The 22096-nt window shown below is 40.8% G+C and overlaps 1 protein-coding gene and 2 long non-coding RNA genes across 4 annotated transcripts; all 3 read right to left on the bottom strand.

Moving 5' to 3' along the window:
* Positions 1 to 1028: 1028 nt before the first annotated feature.
* Positions 1029 to 3372, bottom strand: LOC108673745. The gene is made up of 2 exons (XR_001930994.1): positions 3122 to 3372; positions 1029 to 2635 (listed from the first exon to the last, which is right to left on the bottom strand). It is a non-coding gene; the product is annotated as an uncharacterized LOC108673745 (long non-coding RNA).
* A 3334-nt stretch (positions 3373 to 6706) lies between these two features.
* On the bottom strand, positions 6707 to 17117 carry LOC108673743 (protein Star-like). Of its 2 annotated transcripts, none has more exons than XM_047884027.1 (5): positions 17068 to 17117; positions 15381 to 15541; positions 9498 to 9692; positions 9084 to 9317; positions 6707 to 8317 (listed from the first exon to the last, which is right to left on the bottom strand). In XM_047884027.1, the coding sequence occupies exons 2-5, from the start codon at positions 15471 to 15473 to the stop codon at positions 8165 to 8167; spliced, it is 675 nt and encodes a 224-aa protein (XP_047739983.1). In that variant the 5' UTR covers positions 15474 to 15541; positions 17068 to 17117; the 3' UTR covers positions 6707 to 8164. The 2 variants fall into 2 exon arrangements, with proteins under 2 accessions (XP_047739983.1, XP_018017105.1); XM_018161616.2 differs by lacking the exon at positions 17068 to 17117 and adding an exon at positions 16122 to 16391.
* Positions 17118 to 20274: 3157 nt separating this feature from the next.
* LOC125179006 lies at positions 20275 to 21764 on the bottom strand. The gene is made up of 2 exons (XR_007157116.1): positions 21592 to 21764; positions 20275 to 20823 (listed from the first exon to the last, which is right to left on the bottom strand). It is a non-coding gene; the product is annotated as an uncharacterized LOC125179006 (long non-coding RNA).
* Between the last annotated feature and the right edge of the window lie 332 nt (positions 21765 to 22096).

The following is a 22096-nucleotide window of genomic DNA, read 5'->3' as shown; positions in this document are numbered from 1 at the left end:
ACTACTGTATATTAACTTAACTTTACCTGCAATACTTTGCCGATTATAATAAAGGCAATGTGTGTGTATGGAAAGTGTCCGTGTTAAAATTTATGCAATGTACTAGCAGTAGCCAAATAATTAGGAACACGCTGTTTAATCCTATTCCGCCAGATATGAGTAACCTGAGCAATATTGTCATAAGCCTATTTCGTAAAAGACTATGTTGCTAGTGAGCACAAGATGACTTGCACTGATGGTTGCAGCCACGTAAGACAAATTTAAAATGTTTTCTGTTGCGTACAAACGTCCTCAGGTTGCTACACTCAATAGTTTACGTATAATTTAAGTTGAATGTTATGTTCCGAGAGAGTGGCATAGAGAGTAATGTAGATAGTTAAAGAAAGTTAGTTAGTGGGTAGAGAGTTAAATTTATATTTCATTTGAGAGAAAATACAAGCTGACAACTGTAGGCCAGGCCGCGTGCCTTTCGCAGCGTCATTTCATCAACGCCGTCGCCTGACGAACATCTCACCGTGTATCACTGATGTGAACTTAGTGCCTAATATGAGTATATTTGGGGACTCTAAATAACCTTGTTCTAACATTTCAATTAATAGCTTGACTGTGGGCAATGCGTGTAACCCAGCAGCCGTGATACGATCATGAATCGCTGAATTTAACAATTATATAAATTCAATTGTTTTTAGGAAAATGTAATTATATATCAACTGATCTCCAAAGGCGCTGTCAGGAGTGGTCATTCCTTCGCAGCTACAGGGCCGACTTCCGCCGCACCATCGCCGCCGCATTGGCGCAGGAATCCGCACCAGTCTAGGCAGTGACTGATAGCCCCACACACCTGATAGTCCCACACATCCTTCACTGCCTGATAGTCCCNCTTCACTGCCTGATAGTCCCAAACATCCTTCACTGCCTGATAGTCCCACACATCCTTCACTGCCTGATAGTCCCACACATCTCTACTGCCTGATAGTCCCAGTTCTTCTCAGGCACTTAGGGTTAAAGCAGGAGAAAGAAACGTCGGGTGAATGCAACTCTTTTATTGATGACGAAGAAAACATCTGAGACAGAAAGCAACACTGAGAAAACTATCGGGGGAGTGGAACTCTCGTAAGGGCTTGACTAGATTACAGGGAAACAAAGTAGTACAGGTGGTGGTAAAATTAATGTATTATACTACCATTACTGCGGGTCTAGCCCCCCAATTAAGGGGAGTTTACCCCCATCATCTAGCCCCCACCTGGACACTCTAATAAAGAATTTAAATGGACGATCAACAAGGAAGAGAATCTCGAATAAGTTTATTAATTTCATGCAATGCATTCATTTTTTTCTCTATTACGCACACACAAGGAACCCAAGACTTCTATTATAACCATGAAACGCCCTATAATTCAAACAGATAAAGTAACACTCATGTGTGATGTCACCTCTTCACACAGATAAAGTAAAACTCATGTGTGATGTCACCGCCTCACACAGATAAAGTAAAACTCATGTGTGATGTCACCACTTCACACAGATAAAGTAAAACTCATGTGTGATGTCACCGCCTCACACAGATAAAGTAAAACTCATGTGTGATGTCACCACTTCACACAGATAAAGTAAAACTCATGTGTGATGTCACCACCTCACACAGATAAAGTAAAACTCATGTGTGATGTCACCACTTCACTCAGATAAAGTAAAACTCATATATGATGTCAACACTTCACACAGATAAAGTAAAACTCATGTGTGATGTCACCACTTCACACAAATAAAGTAAAACTCATGTGTGGCATCACCACTTCACACAGATAAAGTGAAACTCATGTGTGGCATCACCACTTCACACAGAAAAAGTAACACACTCGTGTGTAGCATTTCACAAATAAAATTTTCAAACTGGTGTGCTGATGTTCAATCATGGAGAATCATTGGACCAAATTTTTTGTAATGGAAAGGTTTCAATTTTCTCAAATGGTATTTATATTGTTTCTAACACATTTATCACCCTATATTTAAAGGGCTCAAAATTTTGATTTCATAATACATTTAGGTTTGATGAATCATTCCGGCTTTGTCGCGGGCTTGTGTGGGCCCTTCAGTGACCGTACAATCGAAAGTCGCCCCAATATGCAGCAACCAATTTCTTGTCTGTGATTGGTTAGTTTGGTTTGATAAGCCGTCAGTGATTGGCTGACGGAGTAGGAGTTACAAAATTTTAAATGTTTATAATCGTAAGGCCTCTGAGCTCCGCAACACAATTTGTTCGAAAAGCTAACTTCAAATGTGGGCATAGGACCCTGGCATCCTCTCCAGATACGATGTGGGCATAGGACCCTGGCATCCTCTCCAGATACGATGTGGGCATAGGACCCTGGCATCCTCTCCAGATATGATGTGGGCATAGGACCCTGGCATCCTCTCCAGATACGAGGGTTCTTCATCAATGTCTCAGTGTCATCACGTGATATGAACTCAAAGTGCAGCAGATATTCCAGGTCAAGCCGGGCTCCGACATAGGTAGGGAGCAAACGACGAGCATTTATTACGTTTGCAGTAGCAAGGTGAAGCCTCCCTTGAAGGTCTTAGCCAGAGCCGTGCCCCGCAGCGTTAATGTCATCGTGTTGGTCCCGAGAGCTTGCTGCAGAGACAAAGGCGTGTTAACAGCAACACCGACCGCCTCTATTACCGCTTTTAAATTTAATAATGAGAGAATATAACCTATATTAATTACGGTTTGATGTTTATGCTAGCAGATATTATTGCATTTTGATTAGAAGGAAACTAAGCGCTAAAGTTTCTACTCATATATGATGTAGAAATATATTATCAAGATTATCGTGCATATTGAGGATTTATGAAAGGAAAACTGCACAATTATGAAACTCGCGCTGCTGATCGTGTGTGGCAGGAGGCCCAGCATTTTGACTTCAAGTGTTTAGCCGGGTGGAGGAATATTTTTAAAGTAATCTCGATAATTCGCAAATTTATCCATATAATGACCACGGCGTGATGTATCGCCATATCATATAACACGCCTATTTATTTTTATTATAACTGCAAGAGTATGTCACTAACGAATAACCAAACCAGAGTATTGGACACTGAAGCCTTTTCCTTCACTAACAAGGTAGAGGATACAGAAGTTAGCGTCTTGCGTAGTGCCGTAAGAAGCGGTAAGATTGTAGCCGTCGCAGGACCGGTCACTGCCAATAAAGTGTTTCCCGAAGAATAAAAAGCCAATATTGGAAGTTGCCGTGAAGGTGACTCTGCAGTTGTAGGTCGGGCCGTCGGGGAACGCCTTGCAGCCGTACCCGGGGTGCGAGAACACCGCTATGTACTGGGAAGCCGGGAGCGGGACGGTGTTGCCGCATTCGTTCACTAGGAATATAGAGAAGTGGAATTTTCTTGACGCGACTGAGCAGTTAGCGATGGATTAATGGTGATGAAAAATAAAGCTCCGCTTGCTGCATATGACCCAAGAGGTCAGTGGGCACACAATGTGCGCCACACTTTCCAACAGTGATCCCTAATTAAAGTTTGGCATAAATGAAGGGTCAAAGTTCTATTGCAATTATCTTAACACGTCGAGAAGTTAATTGTGGGTTAATTGGAACCTGACAAAAAATATATAATCGCAATTAACGTACCGACTTCTTTTAATGACGTATCATGAGCGCATAATGACGAAAAACTGATAAACAATGACACCGAATTGATTTTACAATGAGATGTGGTTGGATTTCAGCATTGCTATTTGTGACCCAGGCATGATGAATAAGAAAGAGTACAAGTAAATATATTTATTAATAAATACGATTTAGATAATGAAAAAATATGCCGTTCATTACTCACTAATGCAAGTGAGTCTCAACCTTCTATAAGCGAGTTACCGAAACCTCATTGAACTGCAATGAACTGCACATTTCATCAGAATCAAATGCACGTACATCAATGTTACTGCCAAATAACTTTTAAAAACTAATATAAATTAACACAATAATTATAATTCGTGGTTTTATTGCAATCTTTGCACTTTCTGTCGACTCATTTAGTTAACTCTTCAAGCATTTGTTCGAGCCTAGGAATGCAACAGATGCAAGCGTTATCTGACATGGGAATGAGCTCTAAAATAAGACAATAGCCCAGAAATTAAAGTCATCACTTCCACGGCCCCTACAGCAGGTTTCGGAACAGCAGCTTCCTCGGATATATTCATCCAAGGCAGGATAAATGTATATATTAGTATACAAGGTGGGCTAGAAGTCACTGACGCTTTTCAATTGATTAATATCTTTCTAATTTATTCAAGGCTCGGTAATTCAAACCCAATGAGCTTATCGAAGGCATTTGAAGGTGATAGGTAATAACCACAAGCAACCATAAGATTGTGCCAACAAGCCGCAATATTTAATGGAACTAAGGGGAAACATCACTAGAGAAATAAGAGAAATAAGCCCAGAAACTTTACAAAAGGTTATGGCAGAGAAAATGGAATGAGCTGTTATTTGTGAAGCAGCAAATGGAAGGCATATGCAGGACGTTATTTTTATTTTTCACACCTAACGATAATGTGCGCTCGACTTTTCTGAGAAAAGTCTACGTTCACAGACCCTCTCCGTAGATTTTCAGACGAAAGTCTACGTTTTGAACATATCAGCTCAGAGACAAAGTCCTTCAGTGGAGGTCGAATGCCTGGCCAGAGCCAAGGTTTAACCATCCACAAGTGTTGTGGGTATGCAGAAGCAAGTTTGCCGTGCCCAAGCCATGCTCCCATCATCGTCCATGGCTGGCAGTATGCGTCCAAGTCAAAATGTGCGCTCCAGAGGAGGTCAAATTCTTGGCCATAACCAAGGTTTGGACCACTCACAAGTGTTGTGGGCATTCAAAATCAAGTTTTCCGTGCCCAAGCCATGCTCCCATCATCGTCCATGGCTGGCAGTCTCGACTTTTCTTAGAAAAGTCTACGTTCACAGACCCTCTCCGTAGACTTTCTGACAGCAGGCTATCTGACGAAAGTCTACGGTTTGAACATATCAGCTCAGAGACAAATTCCTTCAGTGGAGGTCGAATGCCTGGCCAGAGCCAAGATTTGACCATCCACAAGCGTTGTGGGCATGCAGAAGCCAGTTTGCAATGCCCAAGCCATGCTCCCATCACCGTCCATGGCTGCCAGTATGCCTTCGAATCTCAATGTGCGCTCGACTTTTCTGAGAAAAGTCTACGTTCACAGACCATCTCCGTAGACATAGCCCTTCGACGGATGGCACGACACCGTCGGCGGGCTATAACTTGCATGATACCTCTTGCTACAAGCTATAGCTTGCACTAGACGCCATTGCCAAGGTCACCATAGAGCTGGACAACCGCTGCACTCGTCAACGATCGTCCGCCAGGCTGTCTCAGACAGCCGCAGCCACCGGGACACTGCTGGTGTCCCGGTCTAGAGCTTGATACCTCTTTTGAACACAGCGAGAGTCCTCGCAGGTTAGGTCCAAGTCAGGTCTAGTTCATCTACCTTCAGAGCACACAGTAAAGGAACACTACCTGACTGGACCTAACCCTGAGGCCCCTCGCTCCCCCCTGGGGCAACCAAGGATCTCACAGTCTCCTTGGCTGCGATGGGGAGGCACACAGCTGTGTGCGGTTAAAGCCAGACACTTCACGTCTTGCGTTAGTTTTGATTTACCTTGATGAGCCATTGCTTGGGAGGTACTACACAGGTTACCAGCACCCTGTTGTACCTTCAGAATCCGTTATCACAGCCATAGGCACCCTAAGACGCCCACAGTGACAGTCACACGCACGAGAACCGAGTCAAAATTGCGTGAAAATAATTACCGGACTCGATTTTGTCCGGTTTTGTACCTCGTGTCCGGTAATGTTACCAATTTTGTCCGGTAATTGTTGGAACTATGAATATATATATATATATATATGTATTGTATACATGCTTTGGGAGAATTAGTAGTGCGTTAGTCTTTCTAACATGAAATTTTTTCGCTCTGACATATTAAATTAAGCTATCCCAACATCTGTTTATTTTTATTTAATAATTTATCTTGGACTACATTTGAATTCGTTTTAATCAATGCCTAAGAGGAAAGAAGCTGCAAGCAAAGTCTTCTCAATTTCATGCATTGCATATGAATATCTTACACACTGGTATTATATAAAGCCATCAGTATCACATGACGTTAATTCCCACATTTAAAACATTTTGGAAATCCTAACTCAACTGCAAAAGTTTACACTCGGAATATAATATATCTTATAGGAGGTCTTGTGTATATTGATAAAAATATAGTTTAAGAGACCTTGAAAGAATCTCGTTCGGTAACCGCAGATTGTTGTTTTCTGCTCAGGGAACGACAGATTGTAGAGTTTATTACAAGCGCGTTTTTCAAGGAAGACTGCAAGTTGGTGGTAGATATGCCATGTGTTATGCCCCATTAACCAAAGGTTGAAGAAACTTTTATTATATATATGTTATCAACAAAATATAGGCTGGCCAAAAGTCAAACGATTCAAGTGAATAAGAACCTGACGTACGGAAAATTTAAGGTTTAATGCCATTACTAAAATCTAGGACGCAAAGAAGGTGTAAACAAAGGAAGTTACAAAAGAAAAAAAACATTGTGATTGTATAAATGTATACCTATTGATTTCTCGGCAGTGTTGTATACAAACAAATCTGTGAGAGAAAATTCCATTTACCTCAAACTTTTACTCAAGTCACTTATTTATACAAAACGGTCAACTATTACCAGATGTTATAGAAATACTCCTGATATCACTGCACCGTTATTTTAATTAATTCATAATCATTTAACTTGTCTCGGTCAACTTACGGAGTTCAACTTCTTCGTACTATCAACCGAGTTCTAGGATCATTTGTTCGGAAATTAAAATCTGTGGATTCAAATTTATTTCCGTGAGCAGCGTCCGTATACTGAAAACAATGATAACGTCACAAGAAAAATAAAATTTCACGAAGAAATCATCAGTAAGAAATTTCGTACGATCATTCTCAAAAATAGTTATAACAAATGAAAATGGTATGTTCCAACAAGTAACAGTAGCTTAGCAACTAGCCAAGGAGAATTGCCCATACATATAGTGATGAAAAATTCTAACATGTTCGAATTATCTTAGCTGAGATATAACTGTGTTGAATTCTAAGTGAAAGGTCAGTCAAAATCTAAGTTTTACGATTCAAACTTGGTGCAAGGTTCAGTTGGGGCAGCGTTACATGAATTAAATTATCTATCGACGTGGAAAAGTGCCGACAAGCAAATCTGGCATCAGTAAATGCCGAAATACGAATGAGCTTCGGAAGAGCATTAAACTATACAAGAAAGGGTTATAGGTGTCATCCGTATGTTTCAACACCAGGAGCTACACATCGAAAAACCCTCGTCGTTTTCCAACGAGACATAACTGTCATCAGCTAATGCGATTTATCTCACGTGAACAGTTGAGATGAATTAAAAGTCAGACACGTTAAGCTAGCAACCGCGAGGAAGTATGAAATAACTCCTATGCTAAAGGCCAAACGTTCATGTTATAATCACAAACTTAAACTATTTGATAGGATCTATAACTAATAGCGGATTTCACAGTTAAATCCGGAAATCATTATCATATTTGAGCTCAGTACGTATAAATGAATTATCCTATGGAAAATTGAACATGCTTGGCGCAACCTTCTCATCAAATGGTTAGATGACTACTGCGGTTACAATGATCAATCATCAATCCTGCAGTGCTAAAAAAGAACGATCTAGTGGAGCAAAAAAACCTGACAGGGTGGCAACTGTTGAAAAGACGAGGAAATTTGAGCTAAAAAGTTTCTAACTTAGTGAGCTGGTATCGAGTGTTTCTTGTTATTAAAAGGCTTTCCAGAGACTGACTAGCTAAGAATGCATGAGGGTTAGTTAATAACCAAATCAACCCTGAAGTCTAACTTGCCCAACTGTGAAGAAAAATAAAATCGTTTTCACGAATTACTTTCTAGTCTTCAACAAAACTTGTTTTAAGGACAATTTCTGCTTAACTAACGACACTTATATGAAATTTCATCTGCACCTAGAATCTTAATCGGCATGAGACATTTAATCGCTAAATGAGACTTATCAATATAGGAAGTTTATCTTTATTCGAGATTTCATCACGCCAAGAGATCTCGTCTGACATATATGACGTCACTGGGCGTGCCGTAGCCGTCTGCCAATTCATCGTAGTCGACGTAGCCTGTCGTCGCCATATAGGCGTTGACGGCCGCCTTTCCTTCCTTTACGTGTTTGTGCTCCACTGAGATCACCTGTAAATTAGGTAACAAAGGTGAGTAATATTATTAATAACAGCAGTGTCAGCGTTGAATAGGCCATCGGACCTGCCGCTTGATTCTCAATATCGCAGAATTTTCACAGCGTATTGGGGGTCTCAAACACGCAAATCGCTGCTCAAATTTTGCTGTGCTTAACCGCCCTGGCTCCTTCGCCGATTTTGACCAGAAATGTCGCAGGTACCTTGGATCAAACCCACAAATCACTGCTCCAATCGTGGTACTCTGAACTGCAAGAACTGGGCTACCCTGCCACCGCAGGATATTGTTTGTTGCAAACTCCCTCGTCACCTTGATGATTTGCTGGATAAATCTTATTGGTACTTCGCAAAAGATTGTAAGGCTGATGTGAACACTATAGGTTCTACTAAATGCTGAAGTCCGGAGGTATTCAAAATTCATGTTGTGAACGTCATAAACGCTATTTTGTTGCCAACATATCTGAGGTACGTGAGCAAGCAAGCTTCTGGAGGAACGTCACAAAAATAACTATGTTGATCGTTACTGATTATCTATTTGTATTCTTTCATAGACCACATAGCAGTTATTCGCCACGCGAAATTTGAACTATTAGTGGTTACATGGAATTTGGATGATTGATATGCTGTTAATGATGTACCATAGTCACCATTGTTTACGCTCGGTGCCACGGGATCGTCTTGACCATCACAAAATCTAATTTATATCGTAATCAGCGATAACTATATTCCTGTTTCTTGTCCGGAATAGCGTCATCACTCACTTTGATATCGACTCGGTGCCACGGTATCGTCTTGAGCACATTGAATTCCTGCCCCTCAACATCGAGGCTGAAGTAATCGACGGTGGTGATGTTGGCGGCCAGTAAGAAAGAGTAGAAGGGGAAGCATTGCACTATATTATAGCTCACGTCCCCAGTTCCGCCAGTTTCACGATCGTAACTTATGTTTTTGACGTCCAGGATTTCGCTCAGGGCCCTATCTTGTCGTAGGACGAACTGTGGAACAGAAGAAGAATTACAGAATTTTTTGCGAGGTTACACAGTAACGTTTGTGCTCGTGAAGTTTATTTCCTACACGTGTTATTCATGCGTCATATATTGTATACGTTAATGAAAACTGATGCCTGTAACTCGGGAATCCAACTCAGAGCAAGTCGGAAATCTATGAATTCTGACCTCACTTGGATGTGGTTTACTTGAGAGACATGAGTTAGCAATTAAGGCCTTGCGATGCCGATTCTTCAAATCCTCGAAGTTGCTAGGCTCGGGCTCTATCAGCAAGCCCGTCCAGGCTCGGAAGCGTTCCAGGAATAACGTATTTGAGAGATACTGGCCGTCGAAAGCGCCGCACTCTACGAACAACCCGTGCGTCTGTAACGGTGAGACAATTTGTGTAGAGTGGCATGAGAGGATTTACCTAGTGAGGATTCAGAGTGCAAGCTGAACTCTAGCTTTGCCCAACTTCACACTTTAGTTCATACTCTTTTCCGAGTGTAAATCAAAGCAGTGTTTGAAGCCATAGTCTAAAGTTATATGTCCACTGCGATCGCTCAAGCATGCTCAGGTTAAGCATGGTCATTGTAAATAATTTTACTTAATATACATCTCCCGTGTACATAACATAACATAACATAGTGATCTCGGCGCTGCAGCGTAGGCCTGATGTGGCCGGTCGCCGATTCATTTCCTTTTCGTGCCTTGTTGACAGAAGATCTAATATTGTTTCATTTGACCGGATATTTTCATGACTGACGATAGTTTCAAGTAGCTACTAGACTTCCACCGGGTTCGATATGGTGCTGGGCATTTCAAATCTGAACATATATTATTCCATAGCTTTATCTAGTCTGTTCTTGAACGCGTTCATACTTGGAGCGCCAACGATGTCATTGGGGAGGCTGTTCCACATGTCGGTGATTCGAAGCGAGGAGAAATTTTGTCGCATGGAGAAGTTGCAGCGCAGTTTTTTAGTTTATAGCCGTGGCCCCTGGTGTTGGTTCTTGTTCCAAATTCTAGTAATCCTTCGAAGACCTTGTATAAACCATTAGTATACTTGTATACTTCAATGAGGTCCCCACGCAGACGTCGATAACTGAGGCTAGGAAGCTTCATAATCTTCAATCTTTCTTCATAGGACCTGCCCTTCAAGCCTGGAATTATCCTTGTTGCACGTCTTTGAACATACTCTAGTAAATTTCTGTCCTTTTCAAATCTCGGTGACCACACAACGTTTCCAAACTCTAGATTTAGGCGCACGACAGCAACAAACAACTGCTTCATCGCTTCTCCATCTAGGAACTCGTATGAGCGTCTGATTGGTCCAAGAAGTTTGTTGGATGTGTTAGCTTGCGTTTCAACATGCTTAGAAAATTTCAGCTCCTTGTCGACATAAACTCCGAGATCTTTTTCCACACTAGACTTTTCAATCATTACTCGCTCGTTGCAACCATGTCTTCTCATACTGTAATCTTGCTGTTCATTGTTCTTCCCGAGGTGAAGTACACTTGTCAGCATTAACCGCAGCTGCCACGTATCAGCCCAGTTAACTAAACTGTCAAGATAACCTTGCAACTGAACTTTTTGCGACGTATTATTCACTGTATTATAAATTTTTGTGTCGTCAGCATACATCGAGCAAACGCTAGACACAGCTTCTGGCAAATCGTTTATAAAAGCAACGATAAAAATAGGCCCAAGAACGCTTCCTTGTGGCACGCCACTGCGCACTGATACCCAGTCTGAGACGGTTCCGTTAATACTGACACGTTGTCGTCTACCTACTAGAAAATCTTTGATCTATTGGAGTACGTTTCCCTCAATTCCCAAAGACTTCACTTTACGCACGAGCCGCTCATGCGGAACACTGTCAAATGCCTTGGCAAAATCGAGGTACAATGCATCCACTGGCTCCCTTTCGTCCAGCAGGCGAGTCCAATCGTTCAACGTAGATAATAAGTTAGTGGTGCAGGATCTACCGGCGATAAAACCATGTTGACAATCTGATATGAGATGGTGAGTAGTCAAGTGATCGATTATCCTATACCTCACAACAGATTCCATTAGCTTACAAACAACACTTGTCAGACTGACAGGGCGATCGTTGCCGGGGCTGCTTTTGTCATCTTTTTTGAACAATGGTGTTACTTGAGCTTCTTTCCAGTCGGACGGCAAAGTTCCTTCGTTTAAGGCTTTTTGTAAGAATACTGTCAATGGGCCGGCCATAACGGTTGCTAATTCTTTGAGCAATCTGGGATGGAGGCCGTCTGGTCCACATGACTTGTTGGGATTTAGAGTTACCAGGCGCTTGAGAACCTCTTCTTCGTGTATTTCAAAATATATTAACTTCGAGCCGACTGGGCGCTCCTCAATATCTGGAATACTGTTCAAGTCCTCATCTGTGAACACACTGCTGAAGAACTGATTAAGAACGTTAGCCTTGCCCTCATCAGAGGAGATCTTTCGTTGGTCTGCTTTCAAATCAGATATACCGTCCTTAGACTTACACTTCGAACTAGCGTACAAAAAGAAGGCTTTCGGATTCTTTTTCGCATTTTTAGCAATATTTTTTTTTCGAAGTTTTTCACTGCAGTGCGACAAACTTTTTTAGCTTGATTTCGAGCTCTGGCATACAGGTTATAATCAGACTCGCTGCGAGTTCGTAAATAACGCTTATAGGCTTCTTTCTTGGTCTTTAGCTGAGTCTTAACTGCACTGTTCTTCCACTGGGACTTTTTGACTCCTCCAAGCGTAATCTTGGGTACACAGGCATCAACTGCAGACATAACCGTGTCTTTGAGAAACGACCATGAATCAGCCACGCTCATGTCCTTAATACAGTCCGAAATATTTGCCGCATTCACCGTTTCACGGAGTTTATCATAGTCGCCCTTCGCAAAGTTCAAACGTTCACGCCTCCGAAGCGTCTTTTCTGCACAGCACTTAATATTGAAAAACAATGTCTGGTGGTGGCTTTTGCCCAAGGGAGCCTCGTGGCGAAGCTCCTCTATCATTGATTCTTCACTAGTAAACACAAGATCTAGAATATTTGGGGTCTGTTTACCCCTAAAATGGGTTGGCTTAGTGATGTTCTGGATTAAAAACGAGTCTCGCACAGACTCCAAGAACAAGGATGCTGGGTGATTCTCATCTCTTGGAGAAGATTCATCTGCCCAATCTATTTCTGGATGGCTAAAGTCACCAACGATCAACGTATGCGACCTGCTGAATGACATGCTCGGTAAAAGGCTGTTTAGTACTTTATTGTTATCAGAGGAGCTGTTAAGGAGCTGTGTCTGTAAATGACCCCTATGAGGAGGCTATCTTTGCCTTTTAGAGTAAGTTCGCACCACACTGATTCTCTAGCTTATTGATGCTCTGCAGATAACTTAACTTGCTGGGCCCCATAAGTGGTTCTAACCCACAGAGCTACACCTTTACTGCACTGCTCTTCATTTAAGTTATGAAAACAATCATAATCTGGCAGCTGAAATGCAACAAGTACAATTTCCCCCCCGTGATTTTTAGGGAGTGTTTCTGTAATACAAATAATGTCTATACACTCGTTTGCGATCACAGTTAACAGTTCACTTTTTTGTTCAAGCGGAATGCGAGTTCGTGTAAAAACATTTTAAAACTTTTTGTGCACTTTCACTTCGATGTATGCGGTTCCTTCCTACATTATTTACAGGCCTTGATCTACGGACATCATTCCTACTAATTACTTGTCCTCCATCTGCTCTGACTGTCCGTGAGCAGCCGGTGTTGTCTTGGCAGCTTGGAAGTGATTGACCTGATTTTCCGTGCCTTTCCGCCTGATTCTCTCCAGCCACTTCTTGCGAAAAACCGCCCTCTCTAAGGGGGTGGAATCTTTCTTTACAAAAACTGACTTGTAATCAGCAGATTCTCCAAGCTTTCTCGCTGTTTTCAGCACGCTCCAGACCTGAGCAGAATCCTTTACAGTCACCAGCAGAGGTCTGAAGGTGTTACCAACAGCATCCTTCGAGCGTAGCCTCTTGCAAGATATAACATCAATCGATGTGTTGAGTACCTTGCTGCAACAGTCTACAACAAAGGCCGCGTCATCCATCACTCGGTCCTTCGCATCAGATGCGTTACTTTCAGGAATCCCAAACCAGACCAGGTTGGCCTTCCTACGTTCTCTATCAAGTAATTCACGTGAGCTTTCACTAGCGACTTCAGATAAATCAGCTGTCTTTTCTTTACTTCAATTTCTTCCGTATTTTTCAATTGAGCCTTCACTTCAGTCAGCTCATTGCATAGCGAGCTCAGTTTGTCACTCAGCGAGCGCACCATCCCACTCAAGGAGTTTACTACATCTTTCAACAATTTCGACTCATTGCCGTGCTCTTCCATCGACTCCTCTCTTTTTCGAGCACCAATAGTTGGTTTTTCGCAATCACGGCAAAACCAATGAAGCAATTTAGATTTCTGGAGATATGAGTACTCCTTAGAGTTCAACTTCGAACAGCTGATACAAATGAGATCTTCACATTGTTCACAGGTGACCGTCTGGACTTCGCTCAGAGAGATCTCTTTGCAGTACTTGCAAACTTTCTTCTCTAGCTGGGCTGATTTGGTTTTATTTTTTTATTCTAGAGGCCGTAGAGGGCTTTTCGACTATCTTTTTTATTTTCTGTCCAGCCATTATTAAATGCACGAACTAGATCTCTTGAACGGAGAAAAGGACGGAGAGAAATACAAAACTGAGTTGAGTATAGTAAAGTTTCATAAAAAAATTTCGGCTGGAGGAAACAGCTGAGCTGCAGCTGGCAAGGGAAAGACAAGGGGTGTCTGGGGGGAACAAGGGATCGACGTGTGAAGCGGGTGGAGAGGGAGAGGTGTAGGGTGGGGAGGGTATAGGAAGACGAGGCCTGAGCGTCTCAAAGCACCGTTGTTCTCCGTGACAGGCGATCGCCGAGGGTTCACAAGAAGTTACAAACTTTCCCTCGATTCATGCGCGGCATTTATCGGGAATAAAACACTTGTACTAGCCGTTTTCTCACTATTCGCACAATTTTTACTGAACTGCACTTAAATTGAACCTTTCACTGAAATCGTTTCGGTACAAATTCGAAAGATATGTCAAACCGACATAGTAAAAAGTGAGAATGTTGGGACCCGCAAAACACGTACGTGCGTCCTCGATCACGGTCAGAACTCAACAAGGTTGGGACCATAAGGTTGGGACCTTTCAGGTAGGACCAGACAACGTTGAGCAGGTCAGGTTAAATTCAGTTTCAACCAAACTTGCCCTAGGGCCTAGATTGTTCAGCAATTTGGTACGTTATCATTTACTTATGTTATGATCATTTTATTGTTTGTTAACCTCGATTATTTTCTCTGTATTGTTTATAATTTCGAATAACCTCAAATTGTGTTCAAATTGTTCATTCTTTGTTTTCAGAAACCGTTACAATCCACAACGAGTTTTCATTCTGAACAATCCCCCGAACATTGAGCCATATTCTTTATAGTCATACTTCAATAGGCCTAGCTTCTTGTGGCCTAACCTACACGACTTGTAACATTTCTCCACACAAAAAACATATGAGCTGGCCTAACCGAACTTCATGGGCTGCAGGACGTCAGAGAGGCGGAGCAATTGAGCAGGTTAAGCTTAATTGGCTGCAAGAAGGTTTTGAGTCGGGGCAGCGTGAATAGGTTAGGCCAGAGTTGGTACGGTCGGATTCAGAACTGCAGTACCTGCTAAGGAGCGAGCATGCTCAAGTTTTGGCTGAAGACTTGCAGCGTTATCATCTATAAGCAGTGTATCACTGGTCAGGAGTACGGTGTTACAGTGTAGTCTTTGGCTTCTATCCCTAAGGCTGAGTGTGGTTATGACATGCAGAGGCAAGGTGTTGGCTCCAAAGCAATTTTAGGAGATAAATTTGTCGCCCGCAGATGAGCAGCCCCTGCGCTGTTAGTTAATTTTAATCAAACTTTAAAATGTTTTTAAGCAGCAGATTAACGCGATTAGTATGAAATTGACAACTATAGCTAGATTCTTACCGATTTCAACCAGCTATGGTTTTATGTCACCTTTTGTTTGAAAAAGTTGTCGACAATTGTTGCCTGGCCATCGGAAGGAAGCGACGCTGCTGCAAACGCGTACGGCTCAGTGGAGGCCGGCATCAGGTAGAGTTTACGGATGATGTCGATCAGGCGTGGATCATCCGACCGAGTCTCCTCAGAGTTCAGAGCTAAAAAGAATTCAATCTATGTAGCACGCTCTTGATATTCTCAGTTTCATAATCAATTTAGTTCAGAGAGATTATTATCAAACTAATAATTACGTTAGGAAACTACCTACCGGCATTTGTTTTAACTCTTCTACGAATTACAAAATTTAAATTTTTCGACCATAGTGAACAATCAATAATTAATTATCACTCATTTTCGATTCGAAACTTATTTGCTCCTGCAATGTTATATTTTAGTATCTACGAATTTTTCATCGTTGCGTGTTCATTAGATAGTACAACGAATACAAGTTGAAAAATACTAGTCATTCCAATTTGTGTCATAAATGATCCCTGTGCTCTAATGAGATCGGCTTGGTTGTCATCACTACTCCCTAGCTGGAAGCTATGGAATGTCATTAACGTTCAATTGATACAAACTTATTGACAAATCATTAAATATAATTGGCAAACATCAAAGAGATTTGCGAAGTGAAATGTTTTTATTACGAGATAAGTTTGTTCAACGTTTTTAAATGAGTACATGCGAGTTCATAGAGCTAATGCTAATCTAATAATACTGAGATATCTCATTTCTTACATTGAGTGTTGATCCCAGAGAGAGTTTGGTCATAATTTTGTCTGTGCTCTAGAACTAAATTGGAGACTCTATCAGCAGAGGAATTATACAGGAGGAAAAGGCTTACGATGGACGCTGACATAACGACGCATAATAGCGCTGGCTTCTCTACTCGCCTTCTAACAAGAAGTGTCATTTCGATAGTTCCTTGTGCTCTTTGTCGTAGGTTATTTTTTTCTTAACGCGTCAAAATTACGCGAATTCGTTTCTCATATACCTGAATTTTCTGCTGTAAAATAGAGAAAAATTATGCCTTCGTTATCATGTTTATGATACTTGGGATTCTTAACACTATTTCCTGCTGTAATTTATCGTCTAATACTGGAGTGATGTCTCTGATATTCGGGTGCAAAAATTCTGTTAGTATTTTTTTATAATACTCCAGTACTGACTTAAGTAATGAAATAGGCTGTACTTCTCAACGATTTCTGTTAGTTTGTTGCAAATATATCAAACAAAAAGTTATAATTTTTTGGAAAAATATTCTTAGTTATGCAAGGAAATTGTATTTAAATTAACTATTATATATTTTTACATGATTTTGATCCCTCAATTTCAGAACACCCAATGAGTGAGCTCGTCCTGAATGACATCAGCTATCAAGAACTGCAGTGAATTATGCAAAGCAGGAGTAGGGTTAGTATACGAGCGCTGTTCTGAAACGCCACGTTTACCGAATTAAATTTATTGCATTTTCTACACGTTTTCATGAAAATTTTAAATTAAATTTGTATGATATCGTTATATCAAATGATCATGTGTGATCACATGCTCGTATCAGAAATTGAAATTATATATAAGATGAAGGCTACCAGCTTCTAGCACGGTTAGATGACGACTGCAGTTGCGATGTTCTTAACTTTATTCAAAGAAAATGCATGGGAAAGCTGCTAAAGAGCTAAGGAACCTGTTTGTGTGATAGCGTACCAAAATAGTCAAGGAAATTCTCGCTCAAAATTGCTTGGGACTCGCAGATCGGTGCCGCACGCCTCTTCTATAATGCACATCTTGGACCAAGAAAGTTAAGAAAGGCATTTGGGAATGTTTTCCGCTTAACAAATTTAAAACTTCAATATGACATGTTCCTGAGCTGACTTTATCATTATATAACTATAAAAGTTTGAATTTTTGCTAGCTTGTTTGCAGCCTGGCACTGTGAAGGGCAGTAAAAATATATATAATGACCCATCCACAATAATTATAAAGTAAATTTGTGGGAAATACAGGACCTGAAATTTTATTCATAGTGGGACAGTAACGATGAACCGAAGAGAAGTAGTTTTCATATTCATAGTTGGAAAAACGAACCAAATATATGGTAAAACCGTGAGGTCTGAATCAAAAAATTGAACCGGCATTTAAGTTAATTTAAAATACACGGTGATTTGGGGTTGCGGAATTCGAGATGAAGGGATTTGGGACGGCGTAGTTCGATGCAGAGGTGTTCGAAATTACAAGATTCAGATTAACGGGATGCATGTAAACAGATTTCGAATTGAAAAATAACCCTGGCCTAGCTGAGGTTCGATTTCGTGGTCACGGCTCCATTAAATACAATCTCGGGGAACCATGAACATACTTTGCGTAGATATGATAAACTTCAGTCTATTAATTGTATCTTGCGAATACTGCTGGTTAATTTAGAAATTGGGGACATAAATGTTCATGAATGTATTTGCTGATTTTTTAAGGTGTTCGAAATATTTTTTAACATACTCGTATGGCATGTAGCTTTAGCTTGCCAGCATCTTGGAATTATTTTTCTAACGTAAAAGAGATGCAGAATGAATCATTAAATTAAAATTGTTTTAATAAATAAAAGAATATACGCAAAACATGAGTTATGTTGCGCTGTCAATTTCGAAAGGTGGTTGTCATAATTTCTTCGCTATCTTTTCTCTAATCTGTGCAAGACCTCATCTTTGTACAAGATCTCTTCTAGCGTTCTTCTCTGATCTGTACAAGACCGCGTCAATCGCGTTTTCCGAGACTTCTTGGACTGCTTCACAGGCGAACTCAATGAGAGGCGAAGAATAATACGTGGCCAGTGGTCGGCCTAATCCAATTAGTTATAGCCGACCGTTGGCCATTCCTCGGCCACCTGAAAGCGACCAGTTGCCGTGAAAAAGGGGCTGGCTAGGATATCTTATTACAAAGAGTACTATGTATTATTAGTATTAAGTACTACTTAATCTACGCTTGTCTGTCACATCTTCACGTGTTTGGACTCGACTGAAATCACCTGCAATAATAAAACTTCGCGATTCGATTTGCATCTATCTGCGGAATATATTTCAGATAATGGAACTAATTTGATACTCTTACCAACAGTTTGTTGGCGATCAAAAGCCGAGAACTGACATCATACAACGAGAGCAGTCAAATATTAAACAAGCTTCTGATAATTCGATAAATAGGAGATCGCAGCTCTGGCGATGGTGAGTCTGGGTTTAAAGTTTATTATCTTAAGAAATGGGTCACTCATCAATGAATGCGCGTGTACAGAAAGTAATTTGGCTTATTTGTCTTATCAGCACAACTCCTTTCTCCTTAGAAAAAATTTTCCACTTTCTGCACTTGTTATCAGACTGTCATTCAGAGCTCAAGTCGTTACGTCATATGGATAGTTTTCATGCCATCTGCGGCGACTGAATTTATCTAATTAACTAATCTACATGGGTATAAATTTCGTCGCTTTTATCATGTTTGACATTCGATGTATTCTTTACGAATATCTTTTCAAAAACATTTTTTGAAAAGATTTGATCAATCAATACAATTTGAATTCTTTACGCGGAAAATAATTTTTCACTAAATGCGAGAATCTGCTTGTCTGGCACAACATTCACACAAAAATGGTAACGTGTAAACTGTAGTCACATTTCTGAAGTGATCTAAGCGAGCGTCCGTAATGGCATTCAATGAGTGAAAGAACATAATTTGTTTGCAAGAACAAGGAAATTCTTGTTAGAAATTACTCGGAACTTAAACCTGGAAGCGAGTTTCAAGCTTCCCTAACAAAATTTAGAGACGAGGGCGGCTCTGAATTAAGTACCGCCTAGGACTCGGGGAGCATAGTCCACCAGCATCCCTATGTCCGCGTTTCGGTCTACTTTCCGGTCCCCGAATCAGACGGCCACCAGAGCCTGGTCCTTATTTTGGCGGCCGTTGAGCGGTACGTATTATGGTCGCCCCCGTATTCGGGGAAGGTCTGGCCGAGTCTGAAATATTGCCAAAAAAAATCCCCCCCCCTTCCTCCCACTGTGGAGGAAGGAGGGGGGGGAGGACAAGGCAATTCTCCTCCTCCCCACCCTCTCCTCCAGTGGGAGGAAGGGAGGGGAAGTTGAATACTTAACTACACGAGTTTATTTTCAATATCTTTTTCGACTCATTGAAGATTATGATGATACAAGAAAATTCTGAACACTATTTGATGGTGTACTGGTGCAAAATATATTCTACCAACACACATAAAAATGTTAGGTACCGATTTCTAGCCGAAAACATGCGCGTTCAGTCTAACTCGATATTTTTACTCTCTCCAACACAAGTTCGAGTAAAGCTTCGGCATTCAATTTTGAACCTAAATACAACACAGATGGATAAGAATTTTCTTTACCCGCATCAAAATAGTAAAACCTTAGAGGCTATATCACTTACTATCGCACAAGTTTTTTTCAATTCAAAAGCACGCTACGAGTAGTTCAAATTTCATATTCATTCTCATTCAATAATCTTTTATCGAGCGCATACAACGAGTAAGTTAATTCTCTTTTCATCACCAGTTCGACACTCAGCGAATCAGGTGACCAGAGAACCATTTCCTACACCCTCAGCACAAATGACAAACAAAAATTATTGTAAATTTCATGTTTGAAAATTGTATCAACTAACAGGTTATATCACAATCGCAAAATCGGTTCATCAATTAAAGATTGCGTATGAATCAGCATAAATTTGATACTGCGGATCCCGGGCACCAAACCATTACGCCAATATTCAATTCCTTTTATAATGTACAACTTACCACTAGCAAAATACAGCATAACACGATACCTCGTATATCATTAATGGAAACTGAGAGAAGGCGAACTTTTGGTTAATAAAACACTCATTCAATATTCTCTTACAGCACATCTTACGCAGAAGCTACTCATCTTTCAGCAGAAATACTTGAACACTCACGAAAATAAAATACATATATAGGTGGCCAGATAATTCTTTCCTACACCATCAGCAAAACTGGCAAATGAAAAATATGGTCCATTTCATGTTTGCAAATTGACGATATAAATATTTACAGCACCGTTCACTTGGCCAGGCAGGTTTGGCACTTGGCTTATATGCACGTTTATTCCAGGCATTTATTATAATTCGAGGAGCCTGACGGCTTTGGAAAAAACGCCGTCTATTGGAGAATTGAAAGTGGCACTGCATAGCCTCGGTGAGGGTCTTGGAGTGGCCGAAATGCCGTTAGAATCTTCGGCACTTTCTTACACTTCCAAAATCGAAGTTGAAGATTCATTCTGTTTCAGAGGCACTGGTCGTCGTCGGACGCGGTTGTTTCTGCCTCCATCCCACTGGAGTACCTTTTTTATCGCACTCATGATTGCTTGGTTTACTTCAGGTCTCGCATTGACGAATCTCGTTTTCTTGAGAGCGACTGTAAAATACGTAAGAAAATAACTGCATGGGCTGACAATAAACTGAAATGAACAAAATAGCGTTAAAACATCTCTGTAAGACATTGTCAATCCAAAAGGTATATAGCGGATCTAGTGATTGAGCCAACTATAGGAATAGTAAGGAATAAGGAGCAGATCGCGCTCGTAGGTGAGCCAGTATTTGAAAGTCCAGCGCTACAACCGCATTTCAAGCTATTGCGGTGCCAGGAGCGTGCGTAATTTGCAAATTACGATTATAACGATTACTATTCCCTGCAAATTCATAAAAAGCCTAGATTCGTGGATACAAATATGCGATCAGCTCGAATTCCGCCGATTACCAAAATTCGTTTTTAGAGACACAAACAACCATGACTCACAAGGTGCAGTAACACTCGTGTGATGTTTTCTTTGAACGTCTGAATCAATTGTTATTTTTACAATAACAAAGGGAACTCTGCGCGTCAAGAGCAACCTTGAGCATGCCATTATAAGAGCCTCGTCAAGAGCATGCCATTATAAAAGCTAACCGTTTCACTGGGCTTCACCTATATATAGATGAAAAAATTTCTATTAGAAATCGACCCTATCAAAAATGTTCTATTCAAGGCGTTTGTTTGTTCATCCACTAGGGAAAAAACTAGGAACTTTAAACAGTAGAAGTCGCTACTTTCGTAGTTAAACAGGGCACCAAGTTTCCTACTCTTCTAGATTGCAATGTTCATTGTATGTCAACATGGTTTCATTAATAGTTTTTTATAACTTACCTGATTCCTCTCTTATGCTTCGTGATTTTGGAAGCTTTCCTTGGTCTTTTGGCGTCGAGCAACGAGCGAAGAACGAGAAGACCACTGAACGAGAAGAGCAAAGTCTTTGAAGAAGCTTCAACGTTTCCCTTATAGTGGACTGAAGCGACGACAGCTCCGCCCCAGCCAGCCTATCCATCTGATAAAATGTTGAAAATGTCTTAACCCGTAAATATAAGTCACATACTATTGTGAAAAAACTTGCTACTCAATTTCCAGATTTCTGGAAGAGTGTCGTGTTTGGTCGCCATAAGTAAATTTTTAACATCTCCGGAATTCTTCTCAAACATAATATATTAGCTTACAATGTAATTGATTACGAAATCTTAGCAGCAAAATTTACGACTGTGTTACATTTAGTGTGAATCAAAGATCACTGGGTAAATACTTGATGCACTGCTACTGCTATCTGGCAGGAACAACCAGATTGTATTTCTGTACTTTGAACCGACACAGTTTTGTGTTC

Source organism: Hyalella azteca, unplaced genomic scaffold (genome assembly GCF_000764305.2).
Source record: "Hyalella azteca isolate HAZT.00-mixed unplaced genomic scaffold, Hazt_2.0.2 contig14327, whole genome shotgun sequence".
Lineage (NCBI taxonomy): Eukaryota > Metazoa > Arthropoda > Malacostraca > Amphipoda > Hyalellidae > Hyalella > Hyalella azteca.
This window is presented reverse-complemented; position numbering and strand designations above follow the sequence as displayed.

What these genes read in the sequence shown, in the direction of transcription:
- LOC108673743 (XM_018161616.2), bottom strand. Translation starts at nt 16,296, where the DNA reads ATGACACTTCTTGTTAGAAGGCGAGTAGAGAAGCCAGCGCTATTATGC. An exon ending in ACAACTTTTTCAAACAAAAG is followed by an intron (nt 9,693 to 15,380) that starts GTGACATAAAAC and finishes TCACCGTTACAG; the next exon opens with ACGCACGGGTTGTTCGTAGA. An exon ending in GTAAACCACATCCAAGTGAG is followed by an intron (nt 9,318 to 9,497) that starts GTCAGAATTCAT and finishes TCTGTTCCACAG; the next exon opens with TTCGTCCTACGACAAGATAG.